Below are 22,926 nucleotides of genomic sequence, written 5' to 3'. Positions count from 1 at the left end.
TATGAGAAGTTCTGAGCCAAGTTATTTCTCTCCTATGCTATTTAGGTCTCCAGATCACACTAAGTTTGTGGGAAGTTTCAAAACCAAACAAGACTTCATAGATTTGATTGAAGTAATTTATCGAGGAGCAATGAGGGGGAAACTTATTGTGCAAAGTCCTATTGATCCCAAGAATATTCCCAAATACGACCTCCTCTATCAAGACATTTAGTGCTTTCACTGCCATCAGAGTTGAAGAGAAAGGCCCATCTCGAAATAGTGCCTAACTCCAGCTGTGTGGTTTTGCTGGGGTCCTTCAGAAACATGGTCAGCATCTCAGAGAATAAGAGGTTTGACCTGAATAGAAAGTACCGGCCGCCAAGCAGAAGACGACACTGGTGCAGGGACATTCGGGGATGCCCAAGTGTCTACACCCTGCAGACCTCAGAGAGGTCAAGCCAGCCATGGTCAATTTCCCCAGTGTGGGTATTTTAATTTCTCTGTATATTGTGCTTTTCTTTATGCTTTAAGATAATACAGAGTCCTTCTAAATTTGGCTAGTACAGTTTGATTCAATTGTGTTTATTTGATACATTGAGTAAAATAGAAAATCAGTTCACATAAGAGCAAAAACACGTGTTTTCTACCCTATGTGTGCGTTTCTACCCTATGTGTGCGTTCCCACCCCTTTCTTCATCCTCAGCCACGCCTTCCCTCTGCGCATGACATGCTCACCTACTATCCCAGGCTCTCTTGGAATAAATCATTCTCTGCTGATAGTGGCCAGGTTTGTTTTATCTTCAGGCCTTTCTGGCTCAGAATTTTAAAGCTATCTTGGCTTGCTCATTTTACCAGCTTTTATGTCATTAAATTGCCCCAGAGGTGAGAACGTGAACCTTTACTGTCCAGCACCCAATTTAAGCTAAACAAAAAATTAACTACCCTTAGTCAGTAGGAGCCAGTCTCTCCTAGAGCTCTGTCTCTTTCTGAGGAGAAAACTATACTTCAGGGACTCAAGACTGGAAAGAGATCTCAGAACTGCTAGAAAGAAGTATCATCTATATAGGACTTGCCTGTTTTAATAACTTTATGAAGAAGTCTTGCTCTCCCAGGGCCCCCTGGCACAACCTTCGCCACTCGGGCAAGTTCCTACCCTTCTCATGGAGCTAATGGCACAGACTTTCTAGAATAAGAATGTATGCATAACCAGAAGGCAGCACACCAGACAGCACATGACCCACTTGGCAGGTGTTGGCCTTCATGCAGGGCAGCACTGTCGCTGTACAACTGTCCCCCTTTGCCAGGTGCTTCCTTTCCAAGTCTTCTGTGACAAATGTGGCAGAGAAGGAAGGCTGCTGGGCACCTGGGTGGCCTTCACTGATAAAGGAGAGAGCCACTCCAGGAATGAGACAGCAAAACCCTTTCACCACCGCCTCTGTTTTCTCCTGGCCCCCACTTCCTGCTTACACTGGTAATAGTGATGCATGGAACCACAGCAGCCATCTTAGGGCCATGAGGCAACCAGCCCTAGGATGAAAAATGAACATGCTGAAAAGAGCCTGGGTCCCTGATGACAATACCAAGCTCCCAAGTGGACTCTAGACCTGCCTCCCTTCAGATTTCTGTGAAAAAATAAAACATCTTTACCACCTGTCACTTTGTTTGGATTTTCTGTCCCTCATAGCCTAAATTACACAGCATTTGAAGTGTGAGAAGTGCTCAGATAACAGCAGAAACTCAGCACTTTCATGCATAAGATTCTCATATCGTCTTTCCTCCTGAGGGCTTTTCAGTGATGTTTCTCTGAAGTCCAGGTTTATGTTTTTGTTCCTATCATAGTTGCTCTCCCTTCCACAAGTGTTTATTAACTACATGCTGTATGCTCCCATCCTATGCCAGATACTGCACAAAAACAAATGACTCCTGGATGGAAAAAAAGCTTCTTAGAAGAGACGGTTCCTGAGCCTTAAAGGAGAGTAGGAGGTACTCATGGAGAAGGGGGAGGGCATTGGGGGAGCTGGGGAGAGGAAGGCCCAGGGGCTGGAGACAGCATACGTGTTGAGAGGGCTCCACCGAGTCCAGTGTCACTGAAGCCCGAGAGGGAGGCGGGTGGGTGGGAGGTACTGCCGGGGAGGAAGGTCGAGGAGATAAGGAAAGTGAGAAAATACCGAAAGTTTTATTTTTCTCCTGAGAGAGAGGCAGAAGCCACTTAATACAATCAGATTTTTCTTCAAAAAAAAAACTTGGATGGTTTGTTCTTCAACAAACTTAGTACTGAAGGTATTATTAGAAGAAAGAGGTATAACTGTGTGCTGAGAGGCATGATTTTACATGTTTGTATTATTTTTGAGTTTCTGGCCATCGTCTCGTGTGGAGATTCTAGAATATAGGTTTCAGCTCTTCCTTGGCCTGTGAGCTCCAACCTGTTTTTCATTATCGATGGCTCTGGAGAGTGCCTGTGACAACATCACAGGGAAGGACAGAACACTGTGAGAGAGTAGTGACACCAAATGACATTTTAAGCCATAAGCAGGGGAGGCCACATTTTGGTGTGACAAGACTTAGTATGCTGGTGAAGGGCCAGTGCTGAATAAAGGTGTGTGGCTCAGTTAGAACTCTTCTTCTTCAATTAGAAGAAGAGCTTCACGGGCTGGGTTCCAGAACTTTTGTTCTGGGAAACCGTTCATAGCAAGACCTTTATCTTTGTGAAATGAAAGACTCAGATGGCTGTGGTTTGAGTCCTGGTTGAGGGTTGTTTTCTTCCAAATGGGAAAAGCAGCCCCTTCTAAGGAAGAGACTTCTGACTTCCCCCAGCCCCAGAACGTTACTACTAATGGCACTTTAGAGCCTGTCTGGGTTGAGCGCCCCCGAGGGAGAGCCCAGGAGACTAATGGGCAGGAGGCTCAAGGAACTTGGCAGGTTTGTCGTCAAGCTGTGACTTGGACCCAGCAAATCCAGGAATTCTGCCTTTATACCGTCTTCCTGCGTTAGCTGAAGCGCTGGTGTGCTGGAGCACAAGCAGCAGAGTCCTCTCTGGCGGAACATGCGCTGTCGTGCCACTTGAGCCAGCATCTTCCTCACCAGCCTCCTCTCTTTCTCCTCCTCCACTCGGAAGAAGCAGAGGATGCTGTGAAAAGAGCTCGGGATTTGTGTTCAGACAGACCTAGGTTCAGAACTCAGCTCTGGGCTTCCCTCGTGGCTCAGTGGTAAAGAACCTGCTTGTCGATGTAGGAAATGCAGGTTTGATCCATGGGCTGCAGATCCCCTGGAGAAGGAAATGGCAGCCCACTCCAGTATTCCTGCCTGGGAAATCCCATGGACAGAGGAGCCTGGTGGGGTCTCCATGGGGGTCACAGAACTTAGCGACTAAGCAACAACAAAGGTTCAAGTTTCAGCTTTTCTATTTGATAGCTGTGTAACCTTGAGCAAATCGCTTCTCTGACTCTCTATTTCCTTGTCTATAAAACCAGGATAACCGTGACCTCTCTGAGGCCTGCCATTGAATAGGCACTCATTCAGTGATCATGAGTTCCCCAGTGGGACAGTTCGTATCACCTTAGGGATTTCCAGTTGGTCCAGGGTGTTTTCTGCCACACTCCCAGTAAACTCTAGAGCACTTGGCTGCTGCTGCACCATCAATGAGAGAATTAAAAAAAAAAAAAAAAGCCCAATGCTAAAAACAGCACAGAAGGGCTTCCCTGGAGGCTCAGTGGTAAAGAATCCGCCTGCCAACGCAGGATATGTGGGTTCGATCCCTGGTCCAGGAAGATCCCACATGCCACGAGGCAACTAAACCCATGTGTCATGAGTACTGAGCCTGTGCTCTAGAGCCTGGGAGCTGCAACTGCTGAGCCCGCTTGCCACAACTGCTGAAGCCCTCGCACCCTGGAGCCCGTGCTCCACAAAAAGAGAAGCAGTGAGAAGCCTGCACACCACAACTCGCGAGTAGCCCCCACTCGCTGAAACTAGAGAAAATCCTGCAAAGCAATAAAGTCCTAGCACAGCCAAAAATAAATAGAATTATTTTAAAGAAACATTACAGAAGTGAGTCAAAGCAAGCTCTTTATTGACTCAACAAAGCAGGGCTGGAACCCATCAGCTTCACACTGCATTTTTGTCCCCTCCAGTCCTCTCCAGTTTTCCTCTCGTCCTTTCAGGCAGCTGCTTCTAGCCGGCCCTGCCCTAGTTGTCAGCGATGGTTTTCCGAACCCAGTCCAGAATGGAGGTCACCTTCACATACACACCGTACTCAGCCACGGCACAGCTCTTGTCAAAGCTCAGGATCCCCGCTGCATACCAGGTGTCGTCTTCCTGGTCGTGAACGACGAAGGCGCTGCCGGCATCGCCATAACAGGTGTCCTCCTGGTACTTGGACAGGCCAACGCAGAAGGTGTTCTCATTCAGTATGGGCTGCACCCCTACAGGGCTCTTAGCTGTCTTCTTTTCAGGCACGGTGCTGCCCTCGTAGTGCTTCACACACTTGTCTTGGTCAGCCACAGGCAGCATGACGTACTTCAGATGCTCCGTAAAGTTGAAGTTGGCATTTCGCCCCCAGCCAGACACATAACCCACACGATCCACCGCCACATAATCTTTCGAAGGTAGGCAGATGGGCATTACTTTGTCATTGACGGGCACTTTCTGTCTGAGTTTGATGAGCCCAATGTCTACCTTGGAGTGGTCAGGGTGGAGAACCACCTTCTCCACCTCTACAGGCTGGTTCTTCCCCACATAGAGTCTTAAAGTAGGAGCGATGTCGTTTGCTTTTTTGTCACTGGTATGACCCAGGTAGAGATTTTGAGCTGTGGTGAGGAGCCATTGTTCATTGATGAGCGTAGCTCCCGAGGTGAGGTTGTGGTGGGAGACCATCTTGGCCTGCCAGGGAAAGCTGCCTTTGGCATCCAGCGAGCCACCCATGATCCTCTGCACCTGATCCACTGGGTGCTTGGGCTTTCCACACACTGTCGAGGAGCGCAAGACCATCGTTAATATGAGCAGGGTGTGAGCGTCCCCCCGGCCGGGAAACATACAAACGCCAACTCTTGCCGCTGTCCAAAACTATCGCTCTTCATGTCTTCAGGGCTAGAAACATTTACATGCTTTGCCCTTACCTTCTGCTCCTCCCACCCCCAATGTTTACAGTATAAAATGATTTTTTTTTTAATGTTCCCATCACTAAAGCAGAGTTCTGTTCCCTGCTTTTCTGACTCACAAACAGCACTGAAATGTTCACACCCCAGCTGCTGAACTCGAGGTATATTTAAATGATTTATCACAACTAGAGGTCCACAATCCCTGAAATTCAGTGTAAGGACAAGGAGCTACCAAGGTCCATTCTCTCTGAATAAATAAGGACATGAAGCAATGTTGGCCGGAACACAGATTTACAGATACTGCATTTGATACCCGGCAGGTTAGTGGTTCCACAGCCCAAGTAGCAGAAGAGGATGGGCAAAATCCTCTTGTTCCAGGAGGGAAAGGAGAGAGCGGAGCCCCTCCTGGTGACAACAGAGTCCCGACCCTTCTCCAGCCTCTTGTAGCACATTCCCACAGGTTACAGTTTTGTTCTGCCCTCCCTCAACCTGTTCTTCCTGGAGCTTGCTTTACCCTTGGCCCAGGGCTCTCTAGGTGGGCTCTCTGTACAGAGTCCCCTGATCCTCTGTGGACAGTGTAGAAAGTGGACTCGGTCAGTGCCTCGGAGGCCAGATGAACACATCCTTAGTGAACTTCATGGGGCGGCGTCACCTGCCTGCACACATCTCTGCCCAGCCACCTCTGGTCTCCCCGGTCCCTGTCCTTGGCTGGTGTGTGCCCAGAGGAAACCTCATAGGGAGGATGTGCCTTGATGTTCCGATCAAGATGTCTGCCATGCACCAACCCCTCAGTACCCACTTTGAGTCTGCTTCCCAGGTCCCTGGCTTCCTACCTGCTTCACATTCAGGGAGTTGCTGTCCAACGTTCTTATTTATCCACTGCTTCTCACTGTTAAAGGTGTACACTCCTGAAACAAAATGAAAAAATACAAGCTGAAAGGGATGTTGTAGCTGGACCTAGCAGTGGGAGAGAAGGTATTTAAAGAGCAGAATCAGAGAAATAGGAGGAAGAAGGGCCAGGGAGGAGGAGGAACAGAAGAGCTCTGTGCCAGAAGTGAAGTGCTAGGGGCCAGTGAAGCCCAGCAGGACGGATGGTGGTCTAGGTGGCCGTGGGGACTGTGTCAAGGCAGCACAGGGTTGGAATCAGGGTTCAAATCCTGACTTTCCCTCATATGGGCTACCTGAACTTGGGCAAATTTCTCAACCTCTCTGTGCCTCAGTTTTATCAGCAGTGAAATGAGAAGAATAATCCTGTGTCTTGGGAATTCCCTAGTGGTCCAGTGGTTAGGACTCCGAGCTTCTAATTTGGGGGACACAGGTTCCATCCCTGGTCAAGAAGTTAAGATCTCACAAGCTGTGCAACTTGCCAGAAATAAATAAGAGTATCTCCAGAGGGGTGTTGTGAGGACCTCATGAGCAAATCCATGGAGAAAACTGTGCACAGTGCAGGAACGTAGTGCTCACAAGGTGAGGGCTCCCTGCCGTCATCATCATCACCATCACCATCATTCTGTTTTATATAGATCTCACTCTGAGATGGGTAGGCTTTGTGGCATCACCTCCCCTTAACAAGGGAGAAAACTTGAGGCTGAGGAGAGTTAATTTGCCCCAAAGGCCACAGTTGCCAATGGCAAAACCCTCATTAGAACCTGAATCTTCTGGCTCCAGAAAGCACATGCCCTTTCTGGCCAGTCACCCTGGCTCCATCCCCCATGGGAGTGGGGGAACAGGAGACATTCGTCCAGGCCTTACCATCTCCATCAGTGCGCAGTTTGTAGTAGGTTTTGCACTGATAGCGAACCGAGTACTCCACGTAGCCATTATCAATTTTGGGGGGCTCTGGGCAGCTGTCATCTGCAAAGGAAAAGAGGAAGAGAAGGTTCATATTGGGAAACTGCCCCTGGAGACGCGAAAAGTCAGAGCAGAAGAAGCTGATTTGCACATCAACCTCCCTCCACCCCAAAAGGAGGCAGCACCAGCTCTTCCTGGTGACAATAGAGTCCTGACCCCTCTCCAGCCTCTTGTAGCACATTCCCGCAGATTGCGGTTTTGTTCTGCCCTCTCTCGACCTGTTCTTCCTGGAGCTTGCTTTACCCTTGGCCCAGGGATCTCTAGGTAGGCTGTCTGTACATACAGGGTCCCCTGATCCTCTGTGGACAGTGGATTTGGTCAGCACCCAGGAGGCCAGATGAACACATCCCCAGTGAACTTTATAGGGAAGCATGGTGATGCTTGCCTGTGCACGTTTCTGCCCGGCCACCTGTGGTCCCCCCGGTCCCTGTCCTCGGCTGGTGTGTGCCCAGAGGAAGCCTCACAGAGAGGATGTGCCTTGATGTTCCGATCAAGATGCCTGCTGCTCACCAACCCCTCAATACCCACTTTCAATCTGCTTCCCAGGCCCCTGGCTTCCTACCTTCTTCACATTCAGGGAGTTGCTGTCCAATGTCCTTGTTTATCCATTGCTTATTGTTAAAGGTATACACCCCTGAAACAAAAAGAAAAAAAAAAAATGAGCCAAAAGCTGGACCTAGCACTGGGAGAGAAGGTATGTAAAGAGCAGAGTCAGAGAAGTAGGAGCATGGAGGGCTAGGGAGGGGGAGCAAGGGAGGAGCGCTATACTAAAAGCCAAGTGCTGGGGGCGCTAGTAAAGCCCAGCAGAACAGATGATGGTCAAAGTGACTGTGGCAGTCGTGGCAATAGTGGAGACTGTGTCAAGGCGGTCCGGGCTTGGGACAGGAGGACCTGGAGGCATTCGCCCAGGCTTACCATTTCCAGCGCGCAGTTTGTAATATTTGTCACACTGATAGCGAACCGAGTACTCCACGTGGCTATTAGCAATCTCGGGGGCCTTTGGGCAGCTGTCGGCTGCAAAGGAAAACAGGAAGACAAAGTTCATTTTCAGAAACTGCCCCTAGAGACTGGAAAAGTCAGGAGAGAAGAAACAGCATATCAACCTCCCACACCCCAAACGGAAGCCCAGGAGAGATTGCTGGCTGGCTGGCTCCCCAGTGTTCTTTACGATACTGAAAGACCAGAGATCAGGATAAGGGGCAATTGGATTTTTCCGGAGAGGGTGAAGATCTGATGGGCCAAGGTGGGATGCAGCAGTGCGGCCAGGTACAGCCCTCGCCCACAGGCAGACCTACCTGTGGCCTCACTGCCGGTTTCCACCGCGAGAAGCTGCCCACAGAGCAGGAGGGTGACGACAGCTGCCAGGGCGCTGCAGAGAAGATAGAAAGGAGGGCACGCTGGTCTCGCCGCTTCAACACACACACATCCTCCTCCCGTTACCTAGAGACCCCTCACCCACCCACATGCATACTTTAGCAGCTTCCCAGTCACAGAGGTTCCCCTGTGTTCCGTGCTGCCGGGAATTCTACAGAAGCTTCAGAGAAGAGCAAGCAAGATTAGGAAGGGATTGGGCCTCAGTGCATGGCAGGATTCAGGAAACCCTAAATTGTTAACAATATATGAGCTCCTCAGCAAAGAGAAGCTTCCCTTGGGGGCACCCCTGAGGTGCTGGGCCAGGAGGATTCCACTAATGAAATGCAGGTATCTAAGAGATGGGGCAGTGGGGGAGTTATTATTATGCTACTCTCTCTACTTGGGGGGATTTTCCATAATAAGAGGTTCCCTAAAATATAAAACACTGATGTAATTGTTTCTATTATTTTATGATAATTTGACTTCTGGAAGTCATATAGCCAACTCCCAAATTCCGGAAGGTTACCTGGATGGTAACTGACTCCGCATCAGTGCACAGGCCATACCCACCCACGGGCCATCTCCCTGGAAGATGGCAACTACTCAGAGATGGCTTGGTTAAGTTTCTAGTCTCATTATTTCAACGTTTCAGAAAAAAAATTTTTTCTGTTTTGATAAAATCTGAGTGCCTTGTGTCACTCAAATGTTTCACTTTTGGTCTTTCTCATTATACATTTTTTTTAATCTGCTAATAGGCATATTCAAAATGCCAGGGAGGACTCCCTGGCAGTCCAGTGGTTAGGACTCAAAGCTTGCACTGCCAAGGACCCAGGTTCAATCCCTGGTTGAGGAACTAAGATCCCGCAGGCCATGTGGTGTGGCCAAAAAAAAGGGAAAAAACGTCAGGAGGCCTACCGCAGGAGCTACTGGCTTCCCCACAAAGATGAAAACTTTATAAACTCAAGGAAAAAGCTATTCCTTGGAGAAAGTCACGTCTCATGGGAAAGACAGCACCATCTGAAAACATTACCTTTTATGGACACAGAAAAGCAGAGAATTTTTGCATAGTAAACCTTTATTCACTGTGTGTGTGTGCTCAGTCACCAAGTCAAGTTTGCGACCCGACTGTAGCCCACCAGGCTCCTCTGTCCTTGGGATTTCCCAGGCAAGAATACCAGAGTGGGGTTGCCATTCCCTTCTCCAGGGGATCTTCCCAACCTAGGGATCGAATCCTGCATTGTCAGGCAGATTCTTTACCGCTGAGCTGCTAGTGACACCCCAGAGAGGATGTTACAAAAAGAATAGTAGTATGGGCAGCACAGGAATATGGCAAGAACCTTGAAGCTGATGTGCAAATGAATGAAATTTGGAAAACAATGAGGTAATGACTGAAAAGACTGCTCCAAACTCATAATTCCTAGAAGTCAAGGACCAAGCTTTAATCCATTTCCAATATCTCCTCCAGAACCTTATGCAGCACATAGAACATAGAGGATCCTCTACAAACACGCTACTATTTGGAAGGTAATTCTTATTATAAATACCGTTTGAGCCTTGGTGCTTCCTGGCTCTAAAACCAAACACATGAGTAGATGCCCCCAGGCAGATAAGAGTGAGATCCACCCTAAATAATCAGGAGTCAGAGCCAAGGACAGAATAAACCCTGAGAAGCTTTGCGAGGATAAAAGATATTGTTTGCACACTGTGCATCTGAAAGCAAGCAAAGTCTATAATTTAGTCCATTTGCCTTATTTATCTTCATTATATTTTTGCATTTCTCCTGTAGGCCTCTCCTCTACCCAGGCTGTCATGTAGATAAAAGATATATCCAAAGAAGGATGAAATAATAGAGAAAAGTGAGGGATAGGAGCAAACTATGGACTCACCTCATCTTTGGTGTGTCTGCCTCTGGAAGAGCAGTGCCGTTGGGGGCACCTGCTGATGCTTTTATGTCCCCAGTATCTCACTCCACCCCCTTCTTGATTTTGTAATTGCTGTGTCTCCACACTTTGGCCTTATTAAGGTTAGTCACATTTTCCGGTAAAAAAGCCACAAACAACTTCCCTGTTAAAGAGTCCAGCTCTTGCTTCATGCTAAAGGTTCCTCTGGTGTTCTTCATGCTTGAGCCAAAGAATCCTGGCCATATCACTACCCCATGCAGCTGCCAAAGCGTTTCCCGAAATGAGCCAGTGTGCAGGACTGGGGGAGGAACCGTCAATCTGGGTCTCTTTGTTCTGAATGCTTTTTGGCACTGAACAAAGCCCTTCTTGGGGTTGTTTCAAATCCATTAGAGACACTCCTGCAACCTGGCTGAGACAGGGCTCTTAAGTAAGCATTTCCTTTTCACAATCATGTCCTCCACACTGTGTTGCCATCTCCCTATTCTGCAAAGCTTTCCAACCTGAAATCAGTAAAATGTACTCATTGTGTCTTCTCTGGTTGCTTGTTTCAACAAATCACACAGAATGATTAAGGCTATAGTGTAGATGCAAACCATACTCAATGGCAGTGGTTATCATGGTTTTATTCTTGTTGTTGTTCAGTTGCTCAGTCGTGTCCAACTCTTTGCAACCCCATGGTTGCACGCCAGGTTTCCCTGTCCTTCACTATCTCCCAGAGTTTGCTCAAACTCATGTCCATTGAGTCAGTGATGCCATCCAACCAGCTCATCCTGTCACCTGCTTCTCCTCCTGCCTTCAATCTTTCCCAGCATCAGGGTCTTTTCCAGTAAGTCAGCTCTTCGCATCAGGTAGTCAAGCTATTGGAGCTTCAGCTTCAGCATCAGTCCTTCCAATGAATATTTAGGGTTGATTTCCTTTAGAATTGACTGATTTGATCTCCTTGCTGTCCACAGGACTCTCAAGAGTCCTCTCCAACACCACAGTTCAAAAGCATCAATTCTTTGGCACTCAGCCTTCTTTATATTCCAACTCTCACATTCGTACATGACTACTGGAAAAACCATAGCTTTAACTATACAGACCTTGTTGGCAAAGTGATGTCTGTACTTTTTAATACGCTATCTAGGTTTGTCATAGCTTTTCTTGCAAGGAGCAAGCATCTTTTAATTTCATGGCTGCAGTCACTGTCCACAGTGATTTTGGAGCCCCAGAAAATAAATGAAGTCTGTCACTGTTTCCATTGTTTCCCCATTTATTTGCCATGAGGTGATGGGACTAGATGCCATGATCTTAGTTTTTTCAATGTTGCATTTTAGGCCGATTTTCACTGTCCTCTTTCACCTTCATCAAGAGGCTCTTTAATTCCTCTTCATTTTCTGCCATAAGGGTGGTGTCATCTGCATATCTGAAGTTATTGATATTTCTCCTGGCAATCTTGATTCCAGTTTGAGCTTCAGCCAGGCCGGCATTTCACATGATGTACTCTGCATGTCAGTTAAATGAGGTGACAATATACAGCCTTAATGTATTCCTTTCCAAATTTTTTTTTAAAATAAATTTATTTATTTTAGTTGGGGGCTAATTACTTTACAATATTGTAGTGGTTTTTGCCATACATTGACATGAATCAGCCATGGGTTTACGTGTGTTCCCCATCCTGAACTCCCCTCCCCCTTTCCAAATTTTAAACCAGTCAGTTGTTCCAGGTCCATTTTTAACTGTTGCTTCTTGACCTGCATACAGGTTTCTCAGGTGGTAAGTAAGGTGATCTAGTATTCCCAACTCTTTAAAAATTTATAGTGATCCAGTAATCAATCCAAATAGGTGGAGAGAAAAGTAGATATACTTCAGTCAAATGTCTGCAGCTGAGTGCTATTCAATTTTAATAACACTCATTTCATTTATAAAAGCCCAATGGTTCTTAGAGTGTGCAGAATAATCCCTCTGGGATATTTAAGGTGGCGCTGATGTAATAGCAAAATAACTGGAAACAGCACAAATGGCTAATAATGTGTAATCTATTTGTATAACAAGATTACACAGCCATGAGAATGAATGAACTATGAAAGAACATGGATAGTTTTATAAACATAATTTTTAAAGAGAACTTCAAGTTTCAGGAAACTATATTGTGAGTGATACTGCTTTTATAGAGCTCAAAACCAAGCAAACTCAGTAATGGATTCTAAAATATGACACCAAAATTGCAAGCAGCAAAAAGAAAAATGGATAAATTGGGCTTCATCAAAATTAAAAACTTTTGTGCATCAAAAGATAATATCAAGAAAGTAAAAAGATAATCTACGAATAGGAGAAAATTTTTACAAATCATGTATCCAGTAAGGATTTACTATCCAGACTATATAAAGAACTCTTACAGCAACAAAATGAAAAACAACCCAATTAAACATGAACAAGTGATATGAATAAACATTTTTCCAGGAAAGACATACAAAAATGGTCAGCAAGTACATGAAAAATGATCAACACTGTTGGAAAACATCATTAAGGACATGCAAACCTGCAAGATACCACCTTACACCTACCAGCATGTGTGTGTGTGCGGTCAGTCGTGTCCAACTCTTGATGACCCCATGGAGTATAGCCCACCAGGCTCCTCTCCATGGAATTTTCCAGGCAAGGATACTGGAGCAGGTTGCCATTTCCTCCTCCAGGGGATCTTCTCAACCCAGTGATCAAACCCCAGCATTGGTAGGCGGGTTCTTTACCACTGAGCCACCTGGGAAGCCTCCACCTACAAGTATGGCTACAATTAAAAGAAAAAAAATATTTAAGTCTTGGCAAGAATGTGGAGAAATTGGAACTCCCAGACATTGCTGGTGGGAATGTAAAATGGAGTAGTATTTGGAAAACAGTATGATGGTTCCTCAAAATGCTAACCTAGAATTATTAATACCATATGATCCAGCGATTCCATCTCTAGGTATTTAACCCAAAACAATTGAAAAGGGACTCAAACAGATTCTTGTACACCAGTGTTCATTGCAACATGATTCACAATATCCAAGGGTAGAAACAACTCAAATGTCCTTCAACAGATGAATGGATAAAAATACATACAGTGGAATATTGTTCACTTATAAGAAGTTCTGATATATGCCATGACATGAATAAACTTTGAAAATATTATGTGAAGTGAAAGAAACCAGAAACAAACAAAACACAAATGCATGATTCCACTTGTATAAAATGTCTAGAAAAGGGAAAATCATCAAGGCAGAGAGTAGAATAGAGGTCACCAGGGGTGAGGGGTAGGGGTATGTGCAGCAGGGGAAGAAAAGGGGAGTTATTGCTTAATGGGTACAGAGTTTCTGTTTGGAATGATGAAAAAGTTTTGGAAACGGTGGTTGCACAACATTGCAAATACAATGAATGCCACTGAGTTGTATACTTCAAAACTGTTAAAATCAGAAATTTCATATTATATATATTTTATTACAATAAAAAATTCAAAAAAAGATGGTGAACTTTTTCCTGGTCAATTAAAAAAAAAAACAAAACAAGCAATACTAAACAATATAATGTAGAGACATAGATGCCAAGAAGACAAAAACTTTATTTTTAAAAATTTTAATAGAACGGAAAACACAAAATGTAAAATGTTACCTCTCATAGGGAGGCAGAAGGAGGGCATAAGAGAGAGGCATGTAGGTAAATATAAATACAAATGCATTCTTGTTAATGATCCAGCTTTTGGACTGGGTAATAGGCTCATGAAAGTACATTTTATTGTGCTTTATTTTAAAAAAGACGTATCACATGTATACACGTATATATCTCACATACAGTATTTATGTACTGTCCTTAGTCACTCAGTCATGTCCGACTCTTTGTGGCCCCATTGATTGTAGCCCACCAGGCTTCTCTGTCCATGGGGGTTCTCCAGGCAAGAATACTGGAGTGGGTTGCCATTCCCTTCTCCAGGAGATCTTCCCAGCCCAGGGATTAAACGCAGGTCTCCCGTATTGCAGGCATCTGGATTCTTTACCCTCTGAGCCACCAGGGAATCAAATAACATTTAAAAATATGAAGGTAGAGGAATCACCTGATAGACTTAAGAAGCAAAGCCATAGCCCCTCCTTCCAGAGATGTGATTCAGCACATCTGAGCAGAGTCTGTGTATCTGCATTCTAAATAGCCATAACTTCTGGCCTGCACAACCACTCGGTTCCATGGTCCCATGAAATGAGGCAGAGGCTTTCTCTTTGGGGTGCAGCTGCCTCTTGTAAGGGATCTAAAATGAAATATTTCTCACCACCACTATCGACTGAAAATTCAGGTGCACAAAAATTTGCACTTCTCTTCCAAACAAAACCTGAACTCTGTTACACCAACCCCAGCTCTGGGGCAACAAGGGAAATTTACAGCCTCCCTGCCCTGGGTATTTTTTATTAGCTTTAACAATAAGCTGCTTGACAGTAAAGCTGCTTTAAACATTCTTGCACATGTCTTTCGGTGGATGCATTATTTCTCTTGGGTAAATACTTTGTTGTGTCAACGGTGGGAATGTATTTAGCTTTGATATTAATAGATACTACCAAACAGTTCTCCAGTATACATTCCCAACAGCAACATGACAAAGCTCTTACTGATCCATATCCTTGCCAATGCATTACAGTTTTAGCCATTCTGGTGCAGTGAAATATAATAATGGCTTTAATTTGCATTTCCTGGACATCAAATGATATGTACTCTTTTTTGTATTCTTGTTGCTCCTTTTAGATATCCTCTCTATGAAATGTCTTTGTTGATTTGATTTAGGAGTTTTTTTTTCTAAGATATTTTGAACACTGATCTTCTGTTAGGTAAATGTATTGTCAACATCTTTCATTCTAAGACATGTCTTTTAACACTCTTCATTGTGTATTTTGATGAACAGAAGTACAGTAGTTCTGAATTTTAATAAGTCCTAATTTATCAGTGTTCTAAATTTTATGGTGAGTGTTTTTTTGTGTCCTAATTAAGAAATCTTCACCTATAAGATTATGACAACATTCTCTCTTTTTAAAAAATCTTTTTATTTTGTATTGGGGTATAGCCAGTTAACAAAAAATGTTGTGATAGTTTCAGGTGAACAGCCAAGAAACTCAGCCATACATATACATGTATCCATTCTCCCCCAAACTCCTTCCCATCCAGGCTGCCACATAACACTGAGCAGAGTTCCATGTGCTCCATGGTAGGTCCTTGTTGGTTATCCATCTTAAATACAGCAGTCTGTACATGTCCATCCCAAACTCCCTAGCTATCCCTTTCCCCCATCCTTCCCCCCCGAGACAACCATAAGCTCTATAACATTCTCTTAAATTTTATTCTAGAAGTCTGTGATCTATACGGAATTAATGTTCGTGTATGATGTGAGATGAAAGTTCAGGTTTATCTTTCCATATAGATAAGCAATTGCTCCAATAGAATTTTCTATAATGATCATCCTTTGCCCCTAATTTGCAGAGGTGTCTTTGTTAGAAGTTAGATGACCAAATATGTGTTGGTCTCTTTCTATATTCTTTATTTAGTTCCATGAATCTGTTTGTTTAATCTTGGGCCAAAGTCACAGTTTTACTAAGGAACAGTTAATAGAAAATCTTGCTATCTGGTATTTTGTTATTGCTTAGTCACCAAGTCGTGTCCGACTCTTTTATGATCCCATGGACTGTAGCCCGCCAGGCTCCTCTGTCCATGGGATTTTGCAGGTAAGAATACTGGAGTGGATAGCCATTCTGTTCTCCAGGGGATCTTCCTGACCCAGGGATCGAACCCCAGTCTCCTCAATTGCACTCAGATTCTTTACCATCTGAGCCACCAGGGAAGCCCATCTGGTATTTTAGGTATTCCAAATTTATTCTTCTTCCTCAAGATTGTTCTGACTGACTCCTCTAGGTCCTTTGCATTTCATATAAATTTTAGTTTTTATTGGAGTATAGTTGATGTACAATGTTGTGTTAGTTTCTGCTGTACAGCACAGTGAATCAGTTATACATATACATATATCCACTCTTTTTCAGGTTCTATTCCTATATAGATCGTCACAGAGTATTGAGTAGAGTTCCCTGTGCGATTCAGTAGGTCCTTATCAGTTATCTATTTTATATATAGTAGTGTATATATGTCAGTCCTAATCTTCCAATTTATCCCTCCCTTCCCCCTTGGTAACCTTAGGTTTGTTTTCTACATCTGTGACTCTATTTCTGTCTTATAAATAGGTTCATTTGTACCATTTTTTTTAGATTCCACATATAAGTAATACCTTGTAATATTTGTATTTCTCTGACTTCAGTTTAGTTCAGTCGCTCAGTCGTGTCCGACTCTTTGTGACCCCATGAATTGCAGCACGCCAGGCCTCTCTGTCCATCACCAACTCCCGGAGTCTACCCAAACCCATGTCCATCGAGTCGGTGATGCCATCCAACCATCTCATCCTCTGTCGTCCCCTTCTCTTCCCGCCCCCAATCCTACCCAGCATTAGGGTCTTTTCCAATGAGTCAGCCCTTCGCATGAGGTGCCCAAAGTATTGGAGTTTCAGCTTCAACGTCAGACCTTCCAATGAACACCCAGGATTGATCTCTTTTAGGATGGATTGATTGGATCTCCTTGCAGTCCAAGGGACTCTCAAGAGTCTTCTCCAACACCACAGTTCAAAAGCATCAATTCTGCGGCGCTCAGCTTTCTTCACCGTCCAACTCTCACATCCATGCATGACCACTGCAAAAACCATAGCCTTGACTAGACGTACTTTTGTTGGCAAAGTAATGTCTCTGCTTTTAAATATGCTGTCTAGGTTGGCTATAACCTTCCTTCCAAGGAGTAAGCGTCTTTTAATTTCATGGCTGCAATCACCATCAGCAGTGATTTTGGAGCCCAAAAAAATAAAGTCTTACACTGTTTCCACTGTTTCCCCATCTATTTCCCATGAAGTGATGGGACCAGATGCCATGATCTTAGTTTTCTGAACGTTGAGCTTTTAGCCAACTTTTTTACTCTCCTCTTTCACCTTCATCAAGAGGCTCTTTAGTTCTTCTTCACTTTCTGCCATAAGGGTGGTGTCATCCGCATATCTGAGGTTATTGATATTTCTCCCAGCAATCTTGATTCCAGCTTGTGTTTCTTCCAGCCCAGTGTTTCTCATGATGTACTCTGCATATAAGTTAAATAAGCAGGGTGACAATATACAGCCTTGACGTACTCCTTTTCCTATTTGGAACCAGTCTTTTGTTCCATGTCCATGTCCATGTTTCTCTGATTTACTTCACTCCTATAACAATCTCTAGATCCATCTGTGTTGCTGCAAATAGTATTATTTAATTTTTTTTATGGCTGAGTAATATTCCATTGTATATACATATACCATGTCTCCTTTATCCATTCCTCTGTCGATGGACCTTTAGGGCGCTTCCATGTCCTGGTTATTATAAATAGTGCAGCAATGAACATTGAGGTACATGTGTTTTTTCAAATTATGATTTTCTCTGGATATAGGCCCAGGAGTGGGATTGCTGGATCCTACGGTACCTCTATTTTTAGGTTTTTAAGGAACCTCTATACTGTTCTCCATAGTGGCTATACCAATTTACTTTCCCACTAACAGTGTAAGAGGCTTCCTTTTTCTCCACACCTTCTCCAGCATTTAGTTTGTAGATTTTTTGGTGATGGCCATTCTGGTGGGTGTGAAAACTTCATTGTAGTTTTGATTTGCAGTTCTCTAATAATTAGTCATGTTGAACATCTCTTCATGTGCCTCTTGGCCATCTGTGTATCTTCTTTGGAAAAATGTCTATTTAGATCATCTATCCATTTTTTGATTGGGTTGTTTGTTTTTTTGATAATGAGCTGCATGTGCTGTTTCTGTATTTTAGAGGTTAATTCCTTGTTAGTCACTTCATTTGCAAATATTTTCTCCCATTTTGTGAGTTGTCTTTTCATTTTGTTTATGGTTTCTTTTGCTATGCAAAAGGTTTTAAGTTTAATTAGGTCTCACTTGTTTATTTTGCTTTTATTTTCATTACTCTTAAGAGGTGGATCAAAAGAGATCTTGCTGTGATTTCTTGCACCTCTTTCATTAAATTTATTCCCGAGTATTTGATTATTATGCTATCATAACTGATATTTTCATTTAATGTGCTGTTTATTACTAATATAGAAAAACAATTAATTTCAAATTATTGACCTTGTATCTAGCAACTTTGGTAAACTCACTAATTAAATCTAATGTTTTGATTAATTAATTAACTAATTAATGTTTTGATTAATTTTTTGGTACACAGTCATGCTATTTGCCAATAATGGCTCTTTTACTTCTTTTCTAATCTTTAACTTTTAAATCTTATTTCTTTTTCTCACTCTTTTGCACTAACTAGGATTTTCATTACAGTGTTACCTAGAAGTGGCAAGTGGACATCCTAGTCTTGTTCCCAAGCCCAAGGAGGCAAAAAGCATTCAAAATGTCACTCTTAAGTTAGTTGTAGACTTGTTTTGTTTTGAGGTTAGTTTTGTTGTGTTTTTTGCTGCTGCTGCTGCTGCTAAGTCACTTCAGTCGTGTCCGACTCTGTGCGACCCCATAAACGGCAGCCCACCAGGCTCCGCCGTCCCTGGGATTCTCCAGGCAAGAATACTGGAGTGGGTTGCCGTTTCCTTCTCCAGTGCATGAAAGGGAAAAGTGAAAGTGAAGTTGCTCAGTCGTGTCCGACTCTTAGCGACCCCATGGACTAAAGCCTGCCAGGCTCCTCCGTCCATGGGATTTTCCAGGCAAAAGAGTACTGGAGTGGGGTGCCATTGCCTGTTTTTTAAATATCCTTTATAAGATTATGGAAGTTTCTTTCTAGTCTTAGTTTGTTGAAGTGGGCTTTTTTTTTTTAACATTAAGAGATACCAAATGCTTTTTCTTTTTTTAATTATTTTAATTGGAGGCTAATTAGTTTACAATATTGTAGTGGTCTTTGCCATACATTGACATGAATCAGCCATGGGTGTACATGTGTTCCCCATCCTGAACCCCCCTCCCACCTCCCTCCCCATCCCATCACTCAGGGTCATCCCAGTGCACCAGCCCTGAGCGCCCTGTCTCATGCATCGAACCTGGACTGGCGATCTATTTCACATATGGTAATATATATGTTTCAATGCTATTCTCTCAAATCATCCCACCCTCACCTTCTCCCACAGGGTCCAAAAGTCTGTTCTTTACATCTGTGTCTCTTTTGGTGTCTCGCATATAGGGTCATCATTACCATCTTTCTAAATTCCATATATATGCGTTTCATCCACCTCATTAGAACTGATTTAAATGCATTCTTTTTAATAGCCGAGTAATATTCCATTGTGTATATGTAGTCTTTCCCATTCTATTATTTTCCTCTATTTCTTTGCATTGATCACTGAGGAAGGCTTTCTTATCTCTCTTTGCTATTTGGAACTCTGCATTCAAATGTGTATATATTTCCCTTTCTCCTTTGCCTTTAGCTTCTCTTCTTTTCTCAGCTATTTGTAATGCCTCCTCAGACAACCATTTTGCCTTTTTGCATTTCTTTTTCTTGGGGGTGGTCTTGATCAGTGCCTCCTGTACAGTGTCACAAGCCTCCGTCCATAGTTCTTCAGGCACTCTGTCTATCAGATTAGTCCCTTGAATCTATTTCTCACTTCCACTGTACAGTCTTAAGGGATTTAATTTAGGTCATACCATAACTTCATGGCAGATAGATGGGGAAACAGTGGAAACAGTGGCTGACTTTATTTTTCTGGGCTCCAAAATCACTGCAGATGGTGACTGCAGCCATGAAATTAAAAGACGCTTACTCCTTGGAAGGAAAGTTATGACCAACCTAGATAGCATATTAAAAAGCAGAGACATTACTTTGCCAACAAAGGTCTGTCTACTCAAGGCTATGGTTTTTGCAGTAGTCATGTATGGATGTGAGAGTTGGTCTATAAAGAAAGCTGAGCACCGAAGAATTGATGCTTTTGAACTGTGGTGTTAGAGAAGGCTCTTGAGAGTTCCTTGGACTGCAAGGAGATCCAACCAGTCCACCCTAAAGGAGATCAGTCCTGGGTATTCATTGGAAGGACTGATGTTGAAGCTGAAAACTCCAATACTTTGACCACCTGATGTGAAGAGCTGACTCATTGGAAAAGCCTCTGATGCTGGGAAAGATTGAGGGTCGGAGGAAGTGACAACAGAGGATGAGATGGCTGGATGGCATCATCAACTCGATGGACATGGGTTTGGGTGGACTCCGGGAGTTGGTGATGGACAGAGAGGCCTGGCGTGCTGTGGTTCATGGGGTCACAAAGAGTCAGACACGACTGAGTGAACTGAACTGAACTGAGGTGATTCCAAATGCAAGCAAAGTTTGGGAACCACTGTCATATTTCCTCTAATTTAATATGCTATGAATTGTAAGAAAAAGAAAACTCTTGTCAATTAGTCACTGACAAAATGCCTAAGATCCCATCAATTTTTGTTGTTGCTCAGTCTTGTCCAACTCTTTGCGACCCCATGGACTGCAGCATGCCAGGTTCCTCTGTCCACCACTATCTCCCAGAGTTTGCTCAAATTCATTTCCATTGAGTCAGTGATGCTATCTAACCATCTCATCCTCTGCCACCCCCTTCTCCTTTTGCCTTCAACTTTCCCAGCATCAGGGTCTTTTCCAATGAGTTGGCTCTTTGCATCAGGTGGCCAAAGTATTGGAGCTTCATCTTTTCAGCGTCAGTCCTTCCAGTGAATATTCAGGGTTGATATTGACTGTTTTGATTGACTTTAGGATTGACTGTTTTGATCTCCTGGCTGTCCAAGCAACTCTCAAGAGTCTTCTCCAGCACCACAATTTGAAAGCATAAATTCTTCGGCACTCAGCATTTATAGTCCAACTCTCACATCCATACATGGCTACTGGAAAAAAAATAGCTTTGACCTTTGTTGGCAAAGTGATGTCTCTGCTTTTTAATATGCTGTCTAGGTTTGTCATAGCTTTCCTTCCAGGGAGCAAGCATCTTTTAATTTCATGGCTGCAAGAAAGAAAAACAACAATACAGTATACTAGTGCATATATATGGAATTTGAAGGATGGTGACGATAACCCTATATGCAAGACAGAATAAGAGATGCAGATGCATAGAACAGTCTTATGGACTCTGAGGGAGAAGGTGAGGGTGGGACGTTCTGGGAGAATAGCATTGGAACATGTGTATATTATCATATGTGAAACAGAACACCATTCCATGTTCGATGCATGAGACAAATGCTCAGGACTGGGGCAATGGGATGACCCAGAGGGATGGGATGGGGAGGGAAGTGGGAGGGGGATCCAGGAAGGGGAACACATGTGGGCCCATGGCTGATTCGTGTCGATGTATGGCAGAAACTACTACAGTATTGTAGAGTAATTAGCTCCCAACTAAAATAAATTAAAAAATAAAAAAATAAAAAAAAAAATAATAATTTCATGGCTGCAGTCACTGTCCACAGTAATTTTGGAGCCCAAGAAAATAAAATCTGTAACTGCTTTCACTTTTCCCCTTCTGTTTGCCATGAAGTGATGGGACTGGATGCCATGATCTTAGTTTTTTTTAATGTTGAATTTAAAGCCAAATTTTTCACTCTCCTCTTTCACCTTCATCAAAAGGCTCTTTAGTTCCTGTTTTCTTTCTGCCATTAGAGTGGTATTATCTGCATATCTGGGTTGTTGATATTTCTCCCAGCAATCTTGATTCCAGCTTGTGATTCATCCAGCCCAGCATTTCACGTGATATACTCTGCATAGAAGTTAAATAAGTGGAGTGACCATATACAGCCTTGTCATACTTCTTTCTCAGTTTGGAACCAGTCAGTTGTTCCATGTCCGGTTCTACCTGTTGCTTCCTGATGCACATAGAGACAGGTTTCTCAGGAAGCAGTTAAGGTGGTCTGGTACTCCCATGTCTTTAAGAATTTTCCACAGTTTGTTGTGATCCACAAAGTCAAAACCTTTAGCATAGACAATGAAGCTGAAATAGATGTTTTTCTGGAATTCCCTTGCTTTCTCCATGATCCAGCAAATCAATGTAAGATGCATCTCAATTTCAGAAGAGTTAAAATGGAACAATAATCAACATCTTAGAACTGTTGAAACCCTGCAGTCACAAGTGCATGGACAGCGATGGAATGAGACCATTGGATTTTCCCAGGAGTATACCTGACCCTAGAACAGAATGACTAGTTGGATGTTGAATTCAGAACAGTACATGTTGTTCAACATTTCAGTTTGTCTCAATAAGAAAATTAAACAAAGATGTTTCCACTGTTATGCCTCTCTCTAGATTATCTCCCTTTTCCTCAGGGACTGGGGAACAGGAACCACGAAATCCTGCTGTCCCCGGATTATGGACATCAGTTCCCAGCAATATTTCTTTTTTTTTTTTCTTTTCCCAGCAATACTTCTTTAGTGCCAGCAATTCTCTTTGCAAAAACTGGGCCACTGGCAGACACACATGCAGGTATTTCAGATCTTTTAAAAAGCTTCTCGAAAGTAGCATCAACCCTGACACTTTATAAATGAGGAACTTCCAAGTTTCAGGGTTCTAAATCAAATATTATCCTTGGACCAGCTTCCCATTGGTAAGGACAGCCAAACAGATTTTGACAGACTTCAAACATAATCTGCCTTCTCTAGTATGAAATTGGTCAGGGATCAGAGTGTAAGGATCTTAGGATAAGTTTAAAAACTTGAATCTATATTCAGAAGAATTTGTGTAAA

The 22,926-nt window shown here is 43.5% G+C and overlaps 2 protein-coding genes across 5 annotated transcripts in view; one reads left to right on the top strand and one right to left on the bottom strand.

The window, feature by feature from the left end:
• Nucleotides 1-22,926, top strand: part of TXNL4B (thioredoxin like 4B) — a 51,168-nt gene that overhangs the window by 7,484 nt on the left and 20,758 nt on the right. For 2 of the 3 annotated variants that reach the window (XM_081512667.1, XM_081512668.1), the window contains exon 5: nt 46-542. In XM_081512667.1, the coding sequence (XP_081368793.1) occupies nt 46-211 (166 nt within the window). In that variant the 3' untranslated portion in view covers nt 212-542. Of the gene's footprint in view, nt 1-45; nt 543-1,878; nt 1,963-22,926 lie in introns of those variants that run through there. The other variant, XR_014060230.1, reaches the window with a different exon arrangement.
• Nucleotides 4,025-10,383, bottom strand: LOC145514569 (haptoglobin). 2 transcript variants are annotated; one of them, XM_081512651.1, is made up of 7 exons: nt 10,163-10,383; nt 8,219-8,292; nt 7,839-7,937; nt 7,486-7,557; nt 6,825-6,926; nt 5,906-5,980; nt 4,025-4,940 (listed from the first exon to the last, which is right to left on the bottom strand). In XM_081512651.1, exons 1-7 carry the CDS (start codon nt 10,165-10,167, stop codon nt 4,162-4,164), a joined length of 1,206 nt encoding a protein of 401 aa, XP_081368777.1. In that variant the 5' UTR covers nt 10,168-10,383; the 3' UTR covers nt 4,025-4,161. The 2 variants fall into 2 exon arrangements, with proteins under 2 accessions (XP_081368777.1, XP_081368775.1); XM_081512649.1 differs by having other exon boundaries at nt 8,207-8,292; nt 10,163-10,197.

Source organism: Giraffa tippelskirchi, chromosome 7 (genome assembly GCF_054371585.1).
Source record: "Giraffa tippelskirchi isolate mGirTip1 chromosome 7, T2T-mGirTip1v1.2.pri, whole genome shotgun sequence".
NCBI classification, from domain to species: Eukaryota; Metazoa; Chordata; class Mammalia; order Artiodactyla; family Giraffidae; genus Giraffa; species Giraffa tippelskirchi.
This window is presented reverse-complemented; position numbering and strand designations above follow the sequence as displayed.

Coding starts and splice junctions, on each gene's coding strand:
- LOC145514569 (XM_081512649.1), bottom strand. Junction 6,927..7,485: donor ACTCCCTGAATGTGAAGAAG/GTAGGAAGCCAG, acceptor TTTCCTTTGCAG/ATGACAGCTGCCCAGAGCCC. Junction 5,981..6,824: donor ACTGCGCACTGATGGAGATG/GTAAGGCCTGGA, acceptor ATTTTGTTTCAG/GAGTGTACACCTTTAACAGT.